Source organism: Chiloscyllium plagiosum, chromosome 30, assembly GCF_004010195.1.
Source record: "Chiloscyllium plagiosum isolate BGI_BamShark_2017 chromosome 30, ASM401019v2, whole genome shotgun sequence".
Taxonomy (NCBI): Eukaryota; Metazoa; Chordata; class Chondrichthyes; order Orectolobiformes; family Hemiscylliidae; genus Chiloscyllium; species Chiloscyllium plagiosum.
This window is the reverse complement of record NC_057739.1, coordinates 2,902,095-2,926,463: the sequence shown is the minus strand read 5'-3', so window position 1 is coordinate 2,926,463 and position 24,369 is coordinate 2,902,095. Positions and strand designations below refer to the sequence as shown.

Genomic DNA, 24,369 nt, shown 5'->3' with positions numbered 1-24,369 from the left:
CAGTTTACTTTGTCTATTTTCAGTTTAAAAGAGTAGAGGGAGCTTTACTGTGTATCAAAATCCCTGTACTGTAGCTGTCTGGGGAGTGTTAGATAAGGACTATGTAGAGCTTTACTTTCTTTTGAACTGAAAGCAAACACAATAGGTGATCATTACTTTCAGTTTATTTTTAGTTTAAAAGAATGCAGGAGATTTTACTTTATATCTAACCCCTGTTGTGAAAGTATATGCTGTCTAACCTGAAGTTTTGTGGTTGTGCATGAAGATGTTGAGTCGTTCGTGTTTCACTCGGCCATTGGGCGGCACGGTGGCACAGTGGTTAGCACTGCTGCCTCACAGCGCCAGAGACCCGGGTTCAATTCCCACCTCAGGCGACTGACTGTGTGGAGTTTGCACGTTCTCCCCGTGTCTGCGTGGGTTTCCTCCGGGTGCTCCGGTTTCCTCCCACAGTCCAAAGATGTGCAGGGTCAGGTGAATTGGCCATGCTAAATTGCCCGTAGTGTTAGGTAAGGGGTAAATGTAGGGGTATGGGTGGGTTGCGCTTCGGCGGGGCGGTGTGGACTTGTTGGGCCGAAGGGCCTGTTTCCACACTAAGTAATCTAATCTAATTGTTATTTTTTTGAACCTCAGTGGGGCCTTATTTAAGCCCAGCCCATTGCCTCTTGTGTTACAGTATGGAAGAGAAGTAAGAATGGTCACAGGAGGAGCAGTGAGAACCCGGCTAACTCGAGAACGCTCAAGGTCTCAAGTCAGACCTGCCCAGCGACTGAGCGTCACCACCCGATGTCGGACAAATACCGAGCTCATGGGGTTCGACCTCAATCGCCGCTGAGGGTGAGATCGGCAAACGTTCCCAATAACCGGACAGAGCCAGATCATGTTTCACTGGAGCCTGGCCAGTGCAAAACCACTCAGGGTGATCGGGAGCCAACTGGGGAGCAGAGAAGGACCAACAGAGGAGCACAGAACAATGCCATCGAGTGCCTTGGATTGGATGGGCAGAGGCATCTGGAAGCAGGTGAGTGAGGGAATAAGTACCAAACCAGCAAGGAATAGGCCACTATTGGAATACTGCGTGCAATTCTGGTCCCCTTGCTGTCGGAAAAATGTTGTGAAACTTGAAAAGGTTCAGAAAAGATTTACAAGGATGTTTCCAGGGTTGGAACGTTTGAGCCATAGGGAGAGGCTTAATAAGACCAAGAAATTAGGCCATTCAGCCCATCGAGTCTGCTCCATCAATCAATCATAGACTTGGGACTATTTTCCTTGGAGAGTCGGAGGCTGAGGGGACGACCTTTATCAAGGTTTATAAAGTCAAGGGCAGCATGGATAGGGTAAATAGACAAAGTCTTTTCCCTGGTTTGGGGGAGGGCATAGGTTTAAGGTGAGAGGGGAAAAAGATTTAAAAGGGACCTAAGGGGCAACTTTTTCATGCAGAGGGTGGTAGTGTGTATGGAATGAGCTGCCAGCGGAAGTGTTGGAGGCTGGTACAATTACAACATTTAAAAGGCATCTAGGGGATGGGTATATTAGTAAGAAGGATTAAAGAGGGATATGGTCTGGCAAATAAGACTAGATTTATTTTGGATATCTGGTCAGCATGGACGAGTTGGACTGAATGAACTCTTTCCATGCTGTATATCTCTATGACACGATGTGTGATCGGATGTAAATGGAGTGAGGTGGTGAGGGATGGGACAATAGGCGAGCTAATAGGATAGATACCAGCAGGGATACAGTCAGCCAACTCGCCTTTGCCAATCTGGAGTTTGCAGGAGAATTTACAAATTTATTCAGGTTTATTCTCTAATCATTATTAGCAAGGGCAGTCCTGCCTGCTGTCTGTTTCCCATTTGTTGTAGCTACCAAACTAAGCAGTCAGTCGATCTCACGGACCCACTGGCCCATTATGCCAGTTCCCTATTTGACAGAGAAACTCAAATTAATCCCACTGCCCTGCATTCTCCCCAAAGCCCTGTATCAAACCCCAAATTAATCCAACTGCTCCACTCTCTCCCCAGAGCCCTGTATCAAACCCCAAATTAATCCCACTGCCCTGCATTCTCCCCAAAACACTGTATCAAACCCCAAATTAATCCCACTGTTCCACTCTCTCCCCAGAGCCCTGAATCAAACCCTAAATTAATCCCACTGTTCCACTCTCTCCCCAGAGCCCCATATCAAACCCCAAATTAATCCCACTGCCCTACATTCTCCCCAGAGTACCGTATCAAACCCCCTTATTCTCCCTGCTCCACTCTCTCCCCAGAGCCCTGTATCAAACCCCAAATTACTCTCCCTGCTCCACTCTCCCCAGAGCCCTGTATCAATCCTAAACTAATTCCACAATCCTGTTCTTTCCTCATAGCCATGTAACAATCCCAATGCCCTCTGACTGGAGCCAGTAATCTTTTCCCCATTTCAATTTGAAAGAGTTTTTGAGAATTTTACAACTTTTGTCGAGGCCTGGTTAGGCTTTGTCCACGTTCTGGCATCTCCCTGGTGAATCTTCATGCTGCTATGATTTTCATATTTCAGGCTGATCAGAACTGTCCAAAGAATTCCAACCGTGGCCTAAATCGTGTTTATTATTTTCCTTTTTTGATTCTGTATTTAAAGCGAAAGTGCGTACAACTGCAAATAGAGAGAGTGGTCTGTGTTTGAAGCCCAGGAACTGACTGGCTTTCGTCGGAATTTCTTTCCATTGTGTTGTGATTCATGTTCCCCTTCTTTTAATTTGTTTTCTTTTATCTCTCACTTAATCCCAATCTGATCTAGTCTGTTCATTTCCTGAACCAGTTTGTGTCCTCCTGAAGCTGTTTGCACTCCCCTTGCTGATTGCCGATATCCTAATCTTGTAAACCTGTGATCCCGATCTCAAAGTCCAAACCACCTCCCAACGCAGCACCATTTGACGCAGAGCTGGTCTTGGGGTGTACCATATCCAGCTCTCTCTGCAGTCTGGACGACACCTCTCAATAATTTTTCTCTCCATTCTGCTGTTGTATGGCACATCTTCTATAACTCAGCTCCTCTATATCGCGTTAGGAGGGGGGGTGATTGGATTTGATTCCATGATCAGTCCTCCACTTGTCACAGCAAAGTTTATATTTAGGAAGGGGAGATGTTGTTGTCAGTTGTAACTAACTGTATATTGCTCAGTCTCAGAAACAAGTTGGTCTAGTTCCTTAAATAACAAACAAAGAACCAGCTTTAATGCAAACGAAACGTACTGGAACAAAGACGTAATGATTGTTAATAACAGGTTTAAACCATGCAAGTATGCACCATTGCCTTCCTGAAAACTAACCTGTACGTGCACAGGTGCATCTCCAAATATGGTGGAAAAAAAAACTAAATTCCTCAAATGTTATCTCAAAAGTACTTTGGCCAAATAATAGTTAATTTTTTTTTAAAAAGTCAGTTGGTCCCAAATGTCAGTCTGCAGCTGAAGACTGCTCACAAGCAGCTGGTGCTGTGATGCCTCCCTGCACTGACTGGCCGAATTGGCTTTTACTGGACACGGTGCTGGTAGAACCTGAATTTGACATCCGCCACTTGTGGTGATGAGGTTATCGTGAGAGTTTCTAACTCAAACCTGATGAGGGAATTTGAAGAAGAGCAAGAGAGATTGCAGAAGTTGTTGCTGCAGGCAAGTTATCTCTCCAATAGCTTCACGACACTGACGCACCGCACTGTATGATTCTAAGTACTTTTTATGATGGACAATAGTGGAAGCATCCCAAAAAGGATAGAAGATAGATAGGCAAAGGAGCAGAAATGAAAACAATCACTCTCATGGGAGAGGATTGGGAGTGGGGGGGGTGCAAATGTACTTGGAAAGCTAATGGAATTTAAAAGCTGACAATTCCCCGGATCTGATGGCCTGCATCCCAGGGTTTAGCAAGAAATGGTGGCAGAGCTAGGGGGTGTCATCCATCTCCCAAAATTCCTGAGATTCTAGCAAGGTCCCAGGAGACTGGAAAAGTGCAAACATAGCTCCTTTATTCAAGACAGAAAGCAGGAATGTCTGGGCCAGTTAGGTGAAGATCTCTCATCGGGGAATCTGTTAACAAGGAGGGAGTTGCAGATTTGTGGTCTATAAAGAGGTGAGGCCAGACCGGGGCCAGCCGTGATTTGTATCACAAGGCTGGAGAGGGTGAATCCCTACAATGTTATAAAAGGCTTCATTGTTTCTTTTTATGTTATTCATTGTCTTTTCTCACATTACCTTTTTGCCTGTTGTATGTCCTTACTTCCCTCCCACTACGTATTGTCCACTTATTCCAAGTTGACTCTCGCTCTGCCTGGCCTCACTTTCTCTTGTTCAAGCCTTTCTCAGTTTCTTGACCTTTAATGTCTTTGTCCAGCAAACTCAATCTTTGGAAGCATCTCATTTTTGCCTCTGCAAAGCATCTTATTTTGCCCTATCAGAGGGCATCCTGTTTAGCTGAGAGCCCAATCCTGTTGTTGCCTCACTGCGTAGTGGTTGGGAACAGGAAAGTGTCATAGACGCCAACTGCGCCCTCTTCACCCCCATTCCTCGGCGCAGGAGCGATCCCACAACACCGAGATTTTCATGTGGTCCTCACTGTTGGAGGCTGTGGCGATTCAGGCACTGACCCTGGTGTGGCTCAGTGGGGATGTGGGCACACTGTTGGCACCATGGGTTGCAATGGTTTCTATTAATTCTCTTTCTTTACCTGCAGAAGGGAGGCACATGCCTCGCAGCCAAAGTGAGGCCTCCTGTGGTCAAATAGCATCTGGCCTCCAACACAGACGGGAGCGTGGTGAACTTCGACGTCACACCATAACCAACGGGATCGACTATGACAGGGTGAGTGCCAGCTCACTGCAGGCTAGAGACTTCGGTTGTTAATGTGGGCTGAGCTGTCTTGGACCCACTTGGTGTGTTCTCAGCCCCAGGACTCTCATGGCTGCAATTGCTGCTGCCCCTCAGAACGTCTGTTTCACTTGGAAACAATGCTTCATTGGCTTGTGAACCATTCTGGGCTTCATAAGAACATAGAACAATACAGCACAGAACAGGTCCTTCGGCCCACGATGTTGTGCCGAACATTTGTCCTAGCTTTAGCACCCATCCATGTACCTATCCAATTGTCGCTTAAAGGAACCTCTATCAAGTCACCCCTCATCCTTTGCCGTTCCAATGAGAAAAGGCCTAGCACTCTCAACCTATCCTCATACGACCTATTCTCCATTCCAGGCAACATCCTGGTAAATCTTCTCTGCACCCTCTCCAAAGCTTCCACATCTTTCCTAAAGTGAGGCGACCACAACTGCACACAGTACTCCAAATGTGGCCTAACCAAGGTCCTGTACAGCTGCAACATCACTTCACGACTCTTGAATTCAATCCCTCTGCTGATGAACATTAACAGGTAGCTGTGTGAGTCAGATATATTGAGCTTGCTCCCCACTCCGTACAATCAGGATCTCCGCCACATTCCTGTTCTCTTCATATGTCTCTTAATTCCTTTTTAAAAAAACTCAAAATCTGCCCCTTTCAGATTTCTCATTTGTTCTTGGGACATAAGCATCGCTGGCTGGGCCCTGCATTTATTACCCATCCTGAGCTGCCCTTGAGAAGGTGGGGGTGAGCTGTCTTCTTGAACCACTGCAGTCCAACTGTTATGGGTTGGCCCACAATGCCCTTAGGGAGGGAATTCCAACATTTTGATCCAGTGACAATGAAGGAATGATGATATATTTCTAAGTCAGGGTAGGTAATAGCTTGGAAGGGAAACTTGCAGGTGGTGGTCTTTCGAAGTATCTGCCGCCTTTGTCCTTCTCGATGGAAGTGGTTGTGGGTTTGGAAAGTGCTGTCTGAAGATCTTTGGTGAATCTCTGCTGTGGATCTTGTAGGTAGCATACACTACTGCTACTGAGTGTTGGTGGTGGGGGTGTACATACTTGTGCATGCAGTGCCAATCAAGTGGGGGCTGCTTTGTCCTGGATGGAGTCAAGCTTCTTGAGTGTTGTTGGAGCCGCACCCATCCAGGCACGTGGAGGACATTTCGTCACACTATTGACTTTTACCTTGTGGATGGTGGACAGGCTTTGGGAAGTCAGGAGGTGAGTTACACACGGCAGTATTCCTAACCTTTGACCTGCTCTTGTAGCCGCCATATTTATATGACAAGTCTAATTCAGTTTCTGGTCAATTGCAATCCCCAAAATGTTGATGATGAGAATTTCAGTGGTACTGTCAAGGGGTGATGGTTAGATTCCTGATGGAGCTGGCACTTGTGTGGCACCAATGTTATTTGCCACTTGTCAGCCCAAGCCTGGATATTGTCCAGATCGTGTTGCATTTGAACATGGATTGCTTCAGTATGTGAGCAGTCTCGAATGGTGCTGAACATTGTCCAATCATCAGCCAACATCCCCACTTTTGGCCTTATGATGGAGGGAAGGTCATTGATGAAGCAGCTGAAGATGGTTGAGTTTAAGCCACTGAGGAGCTCTTGCAGAGACGTCCTGGAGCTGAGCTGCCTGACCTCCAACAGTGATAACCATCTTCGTATGTGTCCAGTGTGACTCTAATTAACCAACAAGTTTGCATCTGATACTCATTGATTCCAAAAATAAAAAGTCTATTTTCCTGACATTCTTCAGCCCTCTTCAGTTCCAAAGAAGAGTTATGGAATTCAAATCATTAACTCTGTTTGACTCTCTCCACAGATGCTGCCAGACCTGCTGAGTTTCTCCAGTATTTTATGTTTTTATTTCAGATCTTCAGCATCTGCAGCACTGATTCCAGTTCTGCTCCTCGGCGCCACACTTGGTCAAATGCGGCTGTCACTCTCCCCTCCCCTCTGGGATTCAGCTGTTTTCTCCATGTATGAACCAAGGCTGGAATGAGCTCAGGGGCTGAGTGGCTCTGGGGGGAACCCAAACTGGGCCTGACTGGGCTGGTTATTGCTGAGCAGGTACTGCAACTAACGCTGGGGATGATCGAGAGTAGCCTGATGGGCGGTAATTGACCAGGTTGGATTTGTCCTGTTTTTTACGTACAGGACTTATCTGGACAATTTTCCATATTGTCAGGTAGATGCCAGTGACTCGGGGAACGGCACGCTCTGGATCTCACGTCTTCAGTACTGTTGCCGAAATGTTGTCAAGGGCTCATAGCCTTTGCTGTATCCAGTGTCTTCAACCATTTCTTGACATCACTTGGAGTGACTAAAATTGGCTGAAGACTGGTATCTGTGACGCTGGGGAGCACTGACGGAGGCTGAGATGGATCATCCATTTGGCACTTCTGGCTGGAGATTGCTGTGAAAGCTTCAGCCTTACCTTTTGCCCTGACGTGCTGGGCTCCTCCATCATTGAGGATGGGGATAGTTCTTCTCCTCCAGTGAGTTGTTTAATCATCCACCACCACTCTCAGCTGGACGTGACAGGACTGCAGAGGTTAGATCTGATCCGTTGGTTGTGGGATCGCTTAGCTCTGTCTGTCACTTGCTGTTTATGCAATCTGGTGTGCAAGCAGTCCTGTTTGGTGGCTTCACCAGGTTGACACCTCATTTCCAGGTTAGCTCCAGGCATGCCCTCCTATATTCTTCATTGAATCAGGATTGTTCCCCTGGCTTGATGGTAATGGTTGAGTGCGGGAATATGCCGGGCCATGAACTTACAGATTGTGCTGGCGTACAATTCTCCTGCTGTTAATGTCCCATGATGCCTCATTCTTGCCGAGTCTTAAATTGTTAGATCTTTCCCATTTAGCACAGTGATTGTGCCAGACAACACAATGGAGGTTATTATCAATGTGAAGACAGGACTCTGTCTCCACAAGGGCTATGCATTGGTCACTCTCAGGAGAAAGTGAGGACAGCAGATGCTGGAGAGTCAGATTTGATAAAGTGTGATCATGGAAAAGGCACAGTAAGGTCAGGCAGCATCTGAGGGGGAGCAGAGTCAATGTTTCAGACCTAGCCCTTCATCAGGACTGGGTAAAAACAAGGACTGCAGATGCTGGAAACCAGATGTTAACGTTGCTATTCAAAGGTTGTGGGTTCAAGTCCCACCAGAGTCGAGCTTTAGTTCATGGTTTGAAATGTGATCAGACCAGGTTCGACTGCTCATCTGCAAAACCTGCAATATTCGTGCAGAAACCGAACTGTCTTCAAATGGAACTTGTTTTAAAAGGGCTTTTGCCCGAAACGTCGATTTTCGTGCCCTTCATCACTACTGAGCCACTGACTTTTCTGGTCTATCCGGTGGGACAGGACATGGTGGTAGTGGTATCTGGGACGTTGTAAGATATGATTCCATGAGTATGACTATGTCAGTCCTGATGAAGGGTTACACCTTGTCAAGCGCCACACTTTATCGACATTGGTCACTCTTACAATGCTGTTATGGATAGATGCATCTGCAGCTGGCAGATTGGTAAGGATGAGGTCAAGTATGTTTTTTCCTTCATCACCTGTCTCAGACCCAGTCTAGCAGCTATGTCCTTTAGGACTTGACCAGCTCAATCAGTCGTACTGTTGCCAAGCCACTCCTGGTAGTGGATATTGTAATCCCCCACCCAGAGCACATTCTGTGCCCTTACCATCCTCAGCGTTTCCTCCAAGTGCTGTTCAACATGGAAGAGTACTGACTGATCAGCCGAGGGAGGATGGTACATCGTAATCAGCAGGAGGTTTCCTTGCCCATGTTTAACCTAAAGCCGCGATCCTTCATAGCGTCTGGAGTCAATGTTGAGGACTCCCAGGGCAACCATCTCCCAAATGTAGACCTCTGTGCCACCACCTCTGCTGAGTCTGTCTTGTAAGACAGGACATATCCAGGGACAGTGAAGATGGTGTCCGGGAGATTGTCTGTGAGGTATGATTCCGTGTGTTTGACTAGTCTGAGAAAGCTCTCCCAATTTTGGCACAAATCCCCCAATGTTAGTAAGGAGGACTTTACAGGGTCAACAGGGCTGTAGATCAATGCCAGGTGGTCTGCCTGGTTTCATTTCTTTTGAACTCCACAGCAAGTCAATATAACAGTTCGAGTCATTTCAGTGGGCATTTAAGAATCAGATATGCTATTGTGAGTTCTGTAGTCACGTGTCGGCCAGAACATGTAAGGATGACAGATTTCCTTCTATAAAGAACATTGGTGATCTTTATGACAGTCAACAATTACTCCCAATCCAATCTTTAACGTTTTTAAAAATTCTAGCTGCGTTAATTGGCCTCTTTTTTTTTCCTGAGACTGCTCCCCGTGCTCTAGGTTCACCAGACCAGGGGGGGGGGAAGTGATCTCTGTGAAACTAGATGCTGCTTCAGGAACAGAAGTGTTGGTACTAATTTAATCAGTTCCCTTGGCCACAGAATTGACAGACATTTAATTTTAGTTTAACATGCGCAATAACTTCCAGGCTGTCCTTTGATCCTGAAGAAGGGCTCATGCCCGAAACGTCGATTCTCCTGTTCCCTGGATGCTGCCTGACCTGCTGCGCTTTTCCAGCAACACATTTTCAGCTCTGATCTCCAGCATCTGCAGTCCCCACTTTCTCCTTTGATTGTTTCCTGCCAAGGTTTGGTGGGCTGCTCTGTGATTGGCTGTTTCCCAATGGAGTTGGGAAGGCTGCTCTGTGATTGGCTGTTTCCCAATGGAGTTGGGAAGGCTGCGCTGTGATTGGCTGTTTCCCAATGGAGTTGGGAAGGCTGCTCTGTGATTGGCTGTTTCCCAATGGAGTTTGGCAGGCTGCGCTGCGATTGGCTGTTTGCTTAGTGGGGGTTTTGGTGGGTTGTGCCATGATTAGCTGTTCCCTGACAGTGTTTGAGGGGCTGCACTGTGATTGGCTGTTTCCTGATGCACTACACTGTGATTGGCTGTTTCCTGCTGCTAATACTCTTTTCATGTTGTCTGCAGCTGAAGCGGATGAAGGAGCTGGAACAGGAAAAGGACGCTCTGCTGCAGGGCCTTGAGGTGATCGATTGTGCCCGAGGCTGGTACTTCCAGCAGATCCGGGCAATCCGGGAACGACAGAAAGATGTCAGCAAGTCGCCCAGTGGCAGTGTGAGTGGCTCACAGGAGAGCAGCTAATGGACAAGAACTGACCACCAAACTGTAAACCCCACACACTCCCTGCTCTTTGTGTGGACCTCATAAAAACCCATCTCTGGGGACAGGCATTGGACTGGATTTGAGAGGAGGAATATAGGAATTGGGAGCAGGAACAGGCTGCTCTGCTATTTAACATGACTATAGCTGATCTGCTCCCCATAGCCCTTTATCCTGCTTTTCATTAGAAACGTATCTAGCCCTTTCTTGAATCTGTTGATTGATTTTGCCTCCATTGCACTCTGGGGCTGGACGTTCCACAACTCTCTGAGAGAAGTAACTTCTCCTCCGTTTTGAACCTACCTCGTCTCACTCTATGTCCGTGACCACTTGCTTGAGACTGTCCCACAAGGGCCAGTCCATCTTATTAATCCCCTTTAGTATTTTATATCCCTCAATCAGATCCCTCCTCATTCTTCTGAACTCCAGAGAGTACAAGCTCCTCGTGCAACGACCCTCCCATCCCTGGAATCAATCCGATGAATCTCCTCTGAACTGTTTTCCGTGTCACCACATCCTTCCTCAAGTAAGGAGACCAAAACTGGACTCAATACTCCAGGTGTGATCTCACCAACACCTTACATATTTGTAACAATACTTCTTCACATTTATAATCCAGTCCTTTGGCAATAAATGCCAGGATTCCATTTGCTTTTCTTATTCTATGCTGCACCTGCATACCCACTTCCTGTGATTCATGCACAGTCACCCAGATCTCTCTGCACTGGGAATCTGCTACCCATTTCAATAATAATTTGCCGTTTTGTTTTTCCAGGCAAAATGGATACCCTCGCACTTACCCACATTAAGCTCCAGATACAAGTCCGTTCTCCGATCCTATCAATATCCATCTGTAAACTCTTTTAACTCCTTTTCAAAGCCTCCTTTCCCACCCCAAACCGTCTGCGAATTTTGCTATGCTACACGCTGTCCCTGCTTGCAGACCATTGATTTAGATTGTAAATATTTGAGTCTGAGATCTGAACTCTGCAGCACCCTATCGGTTACGTTTCGCCACCCAGAGAAGATCCCATTTATTCCTGACCCTCTGCTTTCTGTCAATCCTCTATCCAAGCCAATATTCTACCCGTAATCTCCTGGATCTTACCTTTTGGATCAGTCTTTCCTGTTTTTTGCCTGTCTCCTTTTTTGAATAAGGGTATCATAATAGTTTGTTTCCAATTCGCTGGTACCTTTTCATGCAATAATGCATCCACTATCTCTGCTACCACCCCCTTTAATACTCTAGGGTGCCAGCCATCACATCCTGGGGACTTGTCTGTCTTTAATCCCATGAGTTTATTTAATACCTTCTCCCTAGTTGTAGTAATTTCACCAAGTTCCTCAGCAGTTTTTGGGAAGAAAACAGAGACACAATATTGGTTTCGTACCTCTGCCATTATTTCCCATTGTTATCTCGCCATTTTCATTCTCTAAAGGTCCAACATTTACTTTCACGATTCTTTTCCATTTTATATACTTTTATAGAAGCTTTGGGATCGGCGCTTATGTTTTCTACTAGTTTCTTTTTGTACGTCAGCTTCACTCTTTTGATTTTGTTTTTAGTAACTTTGCTGATGTTTAAAGTTCTCCCAATCCTCTGTTAAGTCTTGCGGTATGATATGTCCTAGTTTTGCCTTGTTAAGCCATGGATGATTTTTCACCTTTATTGACAATTCCTCTTCCTCTCGGTAAATGCCCCTCAATTATATTCCTACCTCTCTAAACATTTGCCACTGTCGTGCCCTTTTAATATTTTACCCCAGTCCTCTGGTCTGTACCTTTGTCTAACGCTAAAAATCTCGTGTGCCACTCTATCTTCACTCTTTCAATCTGAATTTTACACTCTAGCATGTCATAGTCATTCCTTCCAAGAGGGTCTTTATAAACTACAAGATCATTTAGCAATCCTTTCTTGTTACATCATAACAAATCTAGCGTAGCCAGTTCTCTGGTTGGTTTCAGATATGTTGCTCTAAGAAACAATCCCTCGTGCACTCTGTGGACCTTTCTTCTAGTCTATCCCTGCCAAGTTGATCAAACCGGTCAATATGCATGTTCAATACTTGTAGTTGGGCCCTTGTCACAAGCCCTCACTATTTCCTGGTTTATACTGTGCCCTACTTTGGAAGTACTATTCAGGGGCCTTTAAATTACTCCTCTCGAAGGGCTTCTTCCCTTTCTTTATGTATCCACCCAAACTGATTCAACATTTTGGTCCCTAGTGCCAATACCATTTGTCAATCCAGCCTTGATGTCATCCTTAAGCAATGACGCAATTCCACTTCCTGCTCCTTCTTGTCTATCCTTTTGGAATCTGAGCATTTAACCCCAGTCCTGCTCTCCCTGTAGCTACGTTTCAGTAATCCCCACCATTTGTCTCTATTTATGCCGTCAGCTCCTAAACTTTATTCTGAATACAGTGTGTATTTGGGTACAAGGCTTTTAAACACTGATTCGTCTTTCTCATTTAATACTTTCTCGTGCACTACACTTTCCATCCTTTTTTTATTAATCCCAGATAACACAGAGCCTCAACACAGTATCATTTACTCCAACTTTCCATTGACGCTTTGAACTTTTCTGATTCCTTCCCTCCCCATGGTCATTAGACTGGCCTTGCCTGTTTATTCGATTAACCTCAACCTGCTGCTCACTTTCTGACTTTGTGTCCCCCCCCCCCCACCCCGGCACTCCCCACTTTATTAATTGAAACAAGCGAGTGGTTTTCCCATCAAGATTCCACTCCAGTTCATTTGCAGATCTTCAAATGCAATGTCTGTCATGAACCAATGCTGACTTTGAACCAACTCAGCAGCTTTTTAGAAAGGATTTTAAATGAAAGTATTGTTTTGAACAGTATTCTGGGAAATCACTTGAGCGCAGTTTGATTTGTGAGAATGGACTGATTGCAAAAAGTGATTATTTCTAGTCAGTGTGGTCACGGTTCACCAATTTTGATTAAGTCAGTTTTAAACAACTGAAAATTATTTCAGAAGGTCAAATATTAGGTATATTGAGGCTTGATGCAAAATCACCAGCTCCTTCATAAATTAAGAGAAATGTCTGATTACATCAGAGTACCACAGAAACAAGCTCTCAGCCTATCCAGACTGTTCCACTCAGCCCTCCTCCCACCTTTCCTATCTCACTTTTCCCTGTGTAATTCTGTTTCCCTTCTTCCCTGATGAACCACTCCCACTTTCACTGCAGATGTATCAATGCTGTTCACTACCATCACTGAGTTCCACATCCTCATCACTCTCTGGGTAAAGGCCTTACCCCAGAGTTCCTGTCTCGAGTTTCTTGGTGTGAATATTATTGGTCTCTGGTTTTGCTCTTCCTTTATTAGCAGAAGCACTTTTTGCTTTGTGCCTATTGAGCCAACACCTATTGCAATGTTAAATTTGCTCAGCCTTTTCAAGAGAGAAGTGACGCCCCACCCCCAACCTCTGTGTGTCCTCTTGTTCCCAGTGGAATATCACAGGAACAGGAGGAGGCCACTCTGCCTCTTGGGTCTTGTCCCACCCTTCAGTCAGATCCAGGCTAATCTCTGACCTGCCTCTCCCTACCTGCCTGCAGATGATGATAATCTGATCAAACTCCATGTTCAAACAACAACTACCATTTGCAGAAACCCAGGTCCAAACTACTACTACCCTCTCTGTGGAAATGCCAGCATTCCAGGAATTCTTTTGAAAACTGTACTGTCCGTACCCAGAATCTCTGGATCACCTCTGTTTCCAGTTTTTCATTTTGAAAGCCCCTGATTCTATCCCAAAGTGAATGATCTAACATTTAGCAATATTGAACTCTCTGCCACAGTTTTGTCCATCCACGTAATCTGTCACCACCTCTTTGTAATGTTATGCCTCCATCCCCAGTACTGCTCACCTGGGTCATTGACAAACCCTGGGATTTGTGTCATCTTGACCCATGACCTCCCTTGCTCAGCGATACAGTAAATAGTTGAGGCACTGAGCCTTGAGGGACTTAACCAGTCACATTCTGCCAATTAAAAACCTTCCCACTTTCCTGACTCTAACTCATTTACTACCTCTGATTCAGTCAACCATTTTGATTCGATCCCATGTACGAGATATGATGAAGGGCTTTTGCCCGAAACGTCGATTTTGCTGCTCGTCGGATGCTGCCTGAATTGCTGTGCTCTTCCAGCACCACTGATCCAGGATATTTACCATCAGTGACATTGGTGAGATCAGATTTTAGTCCGAGACTTTGAAAAAATGATTGAGTTTAAATTTCCCTCAGCTACTGCGGTGGGATTCAGACCCCTGTACTCAAAGCGTTAACCTGGATCTCTGGATTACTACCTCACTGATGTGACCAGCATTTCTCCCAGTTCCTTTCCATTCCTTTATGGTGCCCAGAACTACACCCAGAGGCTGTGACCGGTTTAGAATGTTGGCAGGGATAAAAACTGGCTGCCTATCGGGAGCAGAGATTAGGAAGAAATGGGTCTTTTTCAGGTTGAAGGATGTTATGAGTGGTGTGCCAAAGAGGTTGGTGCTGGGGTCTGAGCTCTTTACAATTTATATTAATGACTGGGATGAAAGGATGTTCGTTAAATTCACTGATGACAAAAAGACAAGTTGGAAAGTACATTGTGAGGAGGGCACGAGGTAGGTCAAAGATCTGGACAATGGACTACAGTATGGGGAGCTGTGAAATTGTCCATTTTCTCAGAGAATGACCAAAGAAGCAGGTTTGGTAAATGGTGACTGGTTGCTTGGCTCAAAGATACACCAAGAAATCTGGGTGTTCTGGAGCATGAATCACAGCAAGTACTCAGGAAAGTTAATAGGATCTTATTGTTTATTGTGAGTAGAATTGAATTCATAAAGAGGAAGGTTATGCTTCAGTGGTACAGGGCATTGGTGAAACAGCAGGAGTACTATGTACAGTATTGGTCACCGTATTGAAGGAAAGATGTTAATGTATTGGGAGCAGTTCAGAAAAGGTTTACTGGACTAACACCGAGAATGAACAGATTGCCTTATGAGGAAAGATTGGACAGGTTAGGCCTGGATCCTCGGGGGTTTAGAAGAATCATGGAATCCCTACAGTGTGGAAGCAAGCCATTCAGTCCATCGAATCCATACCACCCCTCCTAAGAGCATCCCACCCAGACCTTACCTTATCCCTGTAACCCTGTGTTTCCCGTGGCTAACCCATCTAGCCAGTACATCCGTGGGCACTATGTGCAATTTGTGATGAGTTTAGATTAGAGTAGTGCTGGAAAAGCGCAGCAGATCTGGCCAATCCACCTAACCGGCACATCTTTGGACAGCCTCAGAGGTGACTTAATTGAAATATTATAAGATCCTGAGGGGATTTGACCGGGTGGGTGTGGAAAGGATGTGGTTAAGCCTGGAACTAGGTGTCATAATTTTAAAACAAAAAGGGCATCCATTTAAAACTGAGATGAGACTTTTTTTTTCCTTTTTGTGGCAGAAGTAGATAGATTCTTGATTGCCAAAGGGAATCATTTCTCCCTTTGTCCAGACCTATCAGGATATTGAACTCCTTGACTGCATCACTTCTCAGCCCAAGGAAAACAGTCCTAGCTTCTCCATCTGATCGTTAGTAAATCCTCATTCCCAGAAGCATTCCCATGAATCCATTCTGCGCCCCCTCTAATATCTTAAATTATTACACGGAATAGGCTAAAAATTAATAACTCCCCCCTCTGTCATAGAGATGTACAGCACGGAAACAGACCCTTCGGTCCAACCCGTCCATGCCGACCAGATATCCCAACCCAATCTAGTCCCACCTGCCAGCACCCGGCCCATATCCCTCCAAACCCTTCCTATTCATACACCCATCCAAATGCCTCTTAAATGCTGTAATTGTACCAGCCTCCACCACTTCCTCTGGCAGCTCATTCCATACATGTACCACCCTCTGTGTGAAAAAGGTGCCCCTTCGGTCTCTGTCACTGTGAACTTTATAGTATTTTCTTCCCTGGTGTGCAAATTACTCATTTAGTAACTCCACCATGCTCCCATCTCCATGTCTAAATCACCCTTTTTGTTCCCTAATCAGCCTCTTTTTAATATTTCCATGCCTATAGAAACTCTTACATTCTTATTTTCTTAGCTGCCAGTTTCTTCTCATGCTCTCACTCTGCTTCTCACTTCTTTTTGTCCCATTTCCACACATCCTGTGACTTTTCCAGAACAGAACTGGTTCTCCTTTTTGTTCTCCGCCTGCCATCTGTCCCTCGTGCCCGTTACTGCTTCACCCCTCCGTCTTTGGCGGAGCTTGGGTGTAGTTGGTGCTACCTTTTCCCTTCAGGGGAATGCACCTTGCCACCATCTCCTCTCGAGACTCCTGCTCTTTCACGAGCCAAACTTTGATGCCAGTTTCCCTGAGACAGATCTGTCTGCGTCCAATTTAAATTTGTTCTGGGGTGCTCCTTGTAGCCGATTGAAGCCTCAGACTTTCATCACTATCCCCTATATGTTTCCAGACAGACACTTGACCCACCTCAATGCTCAGAACCAGATCCAGCTGGATCCCTCCTTGGACTGGAAACATGATTTAGAATATCCTCCACGATTATCCTGGGAGAGTTTGATGGGGGGGGACAGTGTAGAGGCAATCTGCTCTGTATCTAACCCCGTGCTGTCTCTGTCCCTGGGAGTGTCTGATGTGGACAGTGTAGAGGGAGCTTAACTCAGTATCTAACCCCATGCTGTCCCTGCCCTGGGAGTGTTTGTTGGGGACTATGCAGAGGGAGTTTTACTCTGTACATAACCCTGAGCTGTCCCTGTCCTGAGAATGTTTGATGGGAACAGTGTAGCGGATGCTTTACACTTTCAGTTTAAGAGTAGAGAAGCTTTACTCTGTATCTAACTCCTGTGCAGTACCAGTCTCAGGTGTGTTTGATGGGGACAGTCTAGAAGAAATTTTCCTCTGTTTAATAGAGAAGGGGGAGCTTTCCCCTCAGTTTAACAGAGGTGTGGGAGCACAGTGTGGGATCTAGCCTGGGGTTATTGCCTGACAGTGGGGGATTTTTAGTGTTTGTTCTCTGTGGGAGAGTCTGTGCTGGGTTTTCATGGTGGTGTGCATGTGTTACTTTGTGCATTGAGGGGCTGACGTTCTCGGCCCAAATTGAGGACAGTAACACAGACACGTGATTGTTCTTTCTTCTTGCCCCCTGTAGGCCAACGCAGCGGAAGGCCACTCAGTCCGGATGGACCACCTCCTGACCAAACTGCAGGCAGTCAGGCACTGTCTTGCTGACCTCACCTCCTGCTCTGCCAAGGTCAGCTATGGTGACTCGATCCTCTGCCTCCAGCTCACTCACTTCTCTCCTGTTACCTCAATCTCCCTTCTCCTTATTACCTGGGTCAGTGTTGTACTATCTGCCTCTGAATGGTCTGATCTGAACCCCCACCACCCCCTGTGTGTGTCGTAACCAAACCTGTAGCTTTTCCCTCAACCTATCCTTCCTTCCTTCCCACGGGTGCTGAAGTGAATGGGAGTCTATGTTCCACAGCCTGTCCTTTGTCAGCCAGGTTGTTGAGTGGTTAACTATTTGACTGCGCTGGGCATCACACTGGTGCTGACGTCTCCATCAGTGTAAGCTATTGGACGCAGCTTTCGCCATTTTGTTCATCTGACTCCGTAGAGCTTCCTGCAGGAACAGGCTGAGGTATAAATTCACCGGGACGTGCCCTAAATTGTCAACCTCCATTACAAAGTTCAAAAACGCTTGTAAAGTTTGACCCAGCAATTACAGTTTAACTTCAGCACTGGGGAAACTCCTCAAGATGACTATACAGGCTAGAAATGGAAAGACCGTCAGAAATGGGAAGATGACTAGCCCCTTGACCTGCCCCACCATTCAACAGGATCACGTCTGATCCGACATTCCTCGTTTTCCGGTGTATTCCCCCTAACCCTTGATTCCAGGTCAGGTGGAAAACTTGCGTGCTGAGTCTGGAGAGGCAGCTCTGATTTGGAAAAGGGAGAGTTGTGTCTCGCAGACCTGCTGAGAGTTTTCTCGGAAGGTGTTATGGAAAGGGCCGATGAGGGCGAAGTCAGTGAGATTATGTCCACAGATTGCCAAAAGCTGTTCTGTACTGTGTCGCACATTGGAGTTGAGAAGGAAATGATCGTTTGTGGAAGAAAAAGGACAATGTGGATCCAAAACCACATTGATAGGATGATAGGGAACAGAGAAATGGGTGACTTTCTGGGCTGGAGGACAGTTGGTGGTGGAGTTCCCCATTTTAGGATCCTTGCTTTTCCTGATATCTGTTGGTGTGCAGGGGACAGTTTCAAAGTCTGCAGATAACACCCAATTGTAAACTGCAAGCAGGACAGTGTAGAGCTCCATCCAGAAGGATATGGACAAGGTGGGTGGCTCAGTGGTGAGCATTGTTGTTGCCTCACAGTGCCAGGGACCCGGCTTTAATCCCAACCTTGGGCAATAGTCTGTGGGGTTCCCTCTGGGTGCTCCGGTTTCCTCCCACAGCCCAAAGATGTGGAGGTTGGGTTGGGTTGGCTGTGGGAATAACAGGGTTACAGGGATAGGAATTGGGGGGGGGGTAGGTCTGGGTGGGATGCTGTTCAGAGAGTCTGTGTGGACTTGATGGACTGAATAGCCAGTTTTCACACTGTGTGGGTACTGTGTGATTCTAAGGGTGGCACTGTGGCTCAGTGGTTAGCTCTGCTGCCTCACAGTGCCAGGGACCTGGGTTCGATTCCAGCCTCGGGCGACTATTTGTGAGGAGTTTGCACATTCTCCCCGTGTCTGCGTGGGTTTCCTCTGGGAGCTCCGGTCTCCTCCCACATTCCACAGGATATGCAGGCCAGGTGAATTGGCCATGCTAAATCGCCCATAGTGTTAGGTGCAGTAGTCAGGGTAAATATCGGGTAGCAGAATGGTTCTATGTAGGTTACTCTTCAGAGGGTCAGTGTGGACTTGTTGAGCTGAAGGGCCTGTTTCCACGCTGTAGGTAATCTAATGTAAGTGGGTGGATGGTGGCAGATGAGTTTCAACACAGAGAGGTGTGCGATAATGAGTGGTATGAGACCCGGGCCTCTCAGCGCCAGAGACCCGGGTTCAATTCCCGCCTCAGATGACTGTCTGTGTGGAGTTTGCACATTCTCCCCGTGTCTGCGTGGGTTTCCTCCGGGTGCTCCGGTTTCCTCCCACAGTCCAAAAGATGTGCAGGTCAGGTGAATTGGCCATGCTAAATTGTCCATAGTGTTAGGTAAGGGGTAAATGTAAAAAAAAAGACAACATTGGCTACTGAAGGATACTACTGGATAATGAAGGGGTGTAAGAGCAGAGGGAACTGGGTGTATCTGTGCGTAAGTCATTGAGTGGAGAGAGTAGCTAATAAATTATATAGGTTTGTCAGATTTATTAAATAGGGACATGGAGTACAAAAGCAAGATGTGAAATGTGTACGAGACCTCAGCTGGGCACCACCTCAGAGAGAGTGGACAACCAGTTTATGAGAATGGTTCCAAGTCTGAGAAACTTCAGTACTGTGGTTGGAATGAAGATATTGGGACTGGGTTCTGTAAGACAGAAGAAGGCAGAGAGGCAATTTAACAAGTTTTCCGAATCATGAATGGGCTGGATAGTGGAGAAGTTGTTCTTGCTGTAATCAGAGTAAGATCCAGAGGGGACAGGTTTAAAGTGATGTGCAAATGTTTTAAAAAAAACATTTAAACTGAGCAAGTGGGGCGGCTCGGTGGCACAGTGGTTAGCACTGCTGCCTCACAGCGCCAGAGACCCGGGTTCAATTCCCGCCTCAGATGACTGTCTGTGTGGAGTTTGCACATTCTCCCCGTGTCTGCGTGGGTTTCCTCCGGGTGCTCCGGTTTCCTCCCACAGTCCAAAAGATGTGCAGGTCAGGTGAATTGGCCATACTAAATTGCCCATAGTGTTAGGTAAGGGGTAAATGTAAAAAGTTTGGTTAAGGAGGGAGTGTGGTGTGGGATTGTTTGGTTAAGGAGGGAGTGTGGTGTGGGATTGTTTGGTTAAGGAGGGAGTGTGGTGTGGGATTGTTTGGTTAAGGAGGGAGTGTGGTGTGGGATTGTTTGGTTAAGGAGGGAGTGTGGTGTGGGATTGTTTGGTTAAGGAGGGAGTGTGGTGTGGGATTGTTTGGTTAAGGAGGGAGTGTGGTGTGGGATTGTTTGGTTAAGGAGGGAGTGTGGTGTGGGATTGTTTGGTTAAGGAGGGAGTGTGGTGTGGGATTGTTTGGTTAAGGAGGGAGTGTGGTGTGGGATTGTTTGGTTAAGGAGGGAGTGTGGTGTGGGATTGTTTGGTTAAGGAGGGAGTGTGGTGTGGGATTGTTTGGTTAAGGAGGGAGTGTGGTGTGGGATTGTTTGGTTAAGGAGGGAGTGTGGTGTGGGATTGTTTGGTTAAGGAGGGAGTGTGGTGTGGGATTGTTTGGTTAAGGAGGGAGTGTGGTGTGGGATTGTTTGGTTAAGGAGGGAGTGTGGTGTGGGATTGTTTGGTTAAGGAGGGAGTGTGGTGTGGGATTGTTTGGTTAAGGAGGGAGTGTGGTGTGGGATTGTTTGGTTAAGGAGGGAGTGTGGTGTGGGATTGTTTGGTTAAGGAGGGAGTGTGGTGTGGGATTGTTTGGTTAAGGAGGGAGTGTGGTGTGGGATTGTTTGGTTAAGGAGGGAGTGTGGTGTGGGATTGTTTGGTTAAGGAGGGAGTGTGGTGTGGGATTGTTTGGTTAAGGAGGGAGTGTGGTGTGGGATTGTTTGGTTAAGGAGGGAGTGTGGTGTGGGATTGTTTGGTTAAGGAGGGAGTGTGGTGTGGGATTGTTTGGTTAAGGAGGGAGTGTGGTGTGGGATTGTTTGGTTAAGGAGGGAGTGTGGTGTGGGATTGTTTGGTTAAGGAGGGAGTGTGGTGTGGGATTGTTTGGTTAAGGAGGGAGTGTGGTGTGGGATTGTTTGGTTAAGGAGGGAGTGTGGTGTGGGATTGTTTGGTTAAGGAGGGAGTGTGGTGTGGGATTGTTTGGTTAAGGAGGGAGTGTGGTGTGGGATTGTTTGGTTAAGGAGGGAGTGTGGTGTGGGATTGTTTGGTTAAGGAGGGAGTGTGGTGTGGGATTGTTTGGTTAAGGAGGGAGTGTGGTGTGGGATTGTTTGGTTAAGGAGGGAGTGTGGTGTGGGATTGTTTGGTTAAGGAGGGAGTGTGGTGTGGGATTGTTTGGTTAAGGAGGGAGTGTGGTGTGGGATTGTTTGGTTAAGGAGGGAGTGTGGTGTGGGATTGTTTGGTTAAGGAGGGAGTGTGGTGTGGGATTGTTTGGTTAAGGAGGGAGTGTGGTGTGGGATTGTTTGGTTAAGGAGGGAGTGTGGTGTGGGATTGTTTGGTTAAGGAGGGAGTGTGGTGTGGGATTGTTTGGTTAAGGAGGGAGTGTGGTGTGGGATTGTTTGGTTAAGGAGGGAGTGTGGTGTGGGATTGTTTGGTTAAGGAGGGAGTGTGGTGTGGGATTGTTTGGTTAAGGAGGGAGTGTGGTGTGGGATTGTTTGGTTAAGGAGGGAGTGTGGTGTGGGATTGTTTGGTTAAGGAGGGAGTGTGGTGTGGGATTGTTTGGTTAAGGAGGGAGTGTGGTGTGGGATTGTTTGGTTAAGGAGGGAGTGTGGTGTGGGATTGTTTGGTTAAGGAGGGAGTGTGGTGTGGGATTGTTTGGTTAAGGAGGGAGTGTGGTGTGGGATTGTTTGGTTAAGGAGGGAGTGTGGTGTGGGATTGTTTGGTTAAGGAGGGAGTGTGGTGTGGGATTGTTTGGTTAAGGAGGGAGTGTGGTGTGGGATTGTTTGGTTAAGGAGGGAGTGTGGTGTGGGATTGTTTGGTTAAGGAGGGAGTGTGGTGTGGGATTGTTTGGTTAAGGAGGGAGTGTGGTGTGGGATTGTTTGGTTAAGGAGGGAGTGTGGTGTGGGATTGTTTGGTTAAGGAGGGAGTGTGGTGTGGGATTGTTTGGTTAAGGAGGGAGTGTGGTGTGGGATTGTTTGGTTAAGGAGGGAGTGTGGTGTGGGATTGTTTGGTTAAGGAGGGAGTGTGGTGTGGGATTGTTTGGTTAAGGAGGGAGTGTGGTGTGGGATTGTTTGGTTAAGGAGGGAGTGTGGTGTGGGATTGTTTGGTTAAGGAGGGAGTGTGGTGTGGGATTGTTTGGTTAAGGAGGGAGTGTGGTGTGGGATTGTTTGGTTAAGGAGGGAGTGTGGTGTGGGATTGTTTGGTTAAGGAGGGAGTGTGGTGTGGGATTGTTTGGTTAAGGAGGGAGTGTGGTGTGGGATTGTTTGGTTAAGGAGGGAGTGTGGTGTGGGATTGTTTGGTTAAGGAGGGAGTGTGGTGTGGGATTGTTTGGTTAAGGAGGGAGTGTGGTGTGGGATTGTTTGGTTAAGGAGGGAGTGTGGTGTGGGATTGTTTGGTTAAGGAGGGAGTGTGGTGTGGGATTGTTTGGTTAAGGAGGGAGTGTGGTGTGGGATTGTTTGGTTAAGGAGGGAGTGTGGTGTGGGATTGTTTGGTTAAGGAGGGAGTGTGGTGTGGGATTGTTTGGTTAAGGAGGGAGTGTGGTGTGGGATTGTTTGGTTAAGGAGGGAGTGTGGTGTGGGATTGTTTGGTTAAGGAGGGAGTGTGGTGTGGGATTGTTTGGTTAAGGAGGGAGTGTGGTGTGGGATTGTTTGGTTAAGGAGGGAGTGTGGTGTGGGATTGTTTGGTTAAGGAGGGAGTGTGGTGTGGGATTGTTTGGTTAAGGAGGGAGTGTGGTGTGGGATTGTTTGGTTAAGGAGGGAGTGTGGTGTGGGATTGTTTGGTTAAGGAGGGAGTGTGGTGTGGGATTGTTTGGTTAAGGAGGGAGTGTGGTGTGGGATTGTTTGGTTAAGGAGGGAGTGTGGTGTGGGATTGTTTGGTTAAGGAGGGAGTGTGGTGTGGGATTGTTTGGTTAAGGAGGGAGTGTGGTGTGGGATTGTTTGGTTAAGGAGGGAGTGTGGTGTGGGATTGTTTGGTTAAGGAGGGAGTGTGGTGTGGGATTGTTTGGTTAAGGAGGGAGTGTGGTGTGGGATTGTTTGGTTAAGGAGGGAGTGTGGTGTGGGATTGTTTGGTTAAGGAGGGAGTGTGGTGTGGGATTGTTTGGTTAAGGAGGGAGTGTGGTGTGGGATTGTTTGGTTAAGGAGGGAGTGTGGTGTGGGATTGTTTGGTTAAGGAGGGAGTGTGGTGTGGGATTGTTTGGTTAAGGAGGGAGTGTGGTGTGGGATTGTTTGGTTAAGGAGGGAGTGTGGTGTGGGATTGTTTGGTTAAGGAGGGAGTGTGGTGTGGGATTGTTTGGTTAAGGAGGGAGTGTGGTGTGGGATTGTTTGGTTAAGGAGGGAGTGTGGTTTAAGAGTGGTTGAGGGGGTGTGGAGAGATGTTGTGCAGATTGGCTGGGATTGTGGCCTGGGGTCTGGGTCTGACCCTGGGGAAGGGGTTGCTGCTGGCTCTGGGGCACTCTGATCTAATGAGTGATTGTATTGTTGCAGGAGGTGAGTGCAAAGAGTGATCGGATTACCCAGTTGGAACAGGAGAAGGTGGCCCTGATCAAGCAGCTTTTCACCGCTCGCTCCCAAAGCCATCACGAGAACAGCCAGCTCGACTCCACTTTCATCTGACCGACAGCCAGCAATGTCGAACTGAGACAGGCCTCTTCCATCCTGCCAGAGCAGAGATCTCCTTGTCACCCACCAGCTGCCTGCCCTGACCACTCCAGCAGCACCTGAAACCCCTCACTCCAGCTCTGTCTGTGTCCGTGTGTGTGTCTGTGTCCGTGTGTGTGTGTGTGTGTGTGTGTGTGTGTGTGTCTGTCTGTGTTCGCGTTCAGAACCTGTCTGGCAGCAGGTAGCACTTTACAGACAGTTAGCATTTTCCTAACCTCACTCGTGTAACAGACCAGCAAAGCTAAACCCTATACAGTGTCTCAGTCTTGGGTGGACAGGTCATATCGAACTCCCTCTGTGTCCGTGTGAACCCCACACATTGTTTACTTTTGCTGTGATTCAAGATGTCTTTCGAACACTATTGTCTGTCTCTGTCTCACACACTCCGAGTACAGGGGCTTAGCAGGAGATGAGAGCACAGTCTCAGCACACTCCCCTCCCCACCCCCACCCTGAGTTTGAGTTTACGTTTTATTACAGTTGGTACGACCTGAAAAAGGTACTGAACAAATCCTCCAGCGTTCTCTCTGTTGGAGAGGGCGCCTGTGTTCTCTTTTTTTTAATAAAGTGACTTTTCCACTGGTGCTGGTGT

At 47.0% G+C, this 24,369-nt stretch overlaps 1 protein-coding gene across 1 annotated transcript; it reads left to right on the top strand.

The window, feature by feature from the left end:
* The first annotated feature begins 648 nt into the window (after positions 1-648).
* On the top strand, positions 649-24,369 carry sapcd2 (suppressor APC domain containing 2). The gene is made up of 5 exons (XM_043719685.1): positions 649-1,018; positions 4,710-4,837; positions 9,898-10,044; positions 17,282-17,525; positions 23,588-24,369. Exons 1-5 carry the CDS (start codon positions 784-786, stop codon positions 23,731-23,733), a joined length of 900 nt encoding a protein of 299 aa, XP_043575620.1. The 5' UTR covers positions 649-783; the 3' UTR covers positions 23,734-24,369.

Bases quoted from the DNA above. Each gene is read 5' to 3' on its own strand.
- sapcd2 (XM_043719685.1), top strand. From the start codon at position 784: ATGTCGGACAAATACCGAGCTCATGGGGTTCGACCTCAATCGCCGCTG. The intron at 1,019-4,709 runs GTGAGTGAGGGA...CTTTACCTGCAG, and splicing joins GCAGAGGCATCTGGAAGCAG to AAGGGAGGCACATGCCTCGC. The intron at 17,526-23,587 runs GTGTGTCGTAAC...TGATCTAATGAG, and splicing joins GAACCCCCACCACCCCCTGT to TGATTGTATTGTTGCAGGAG.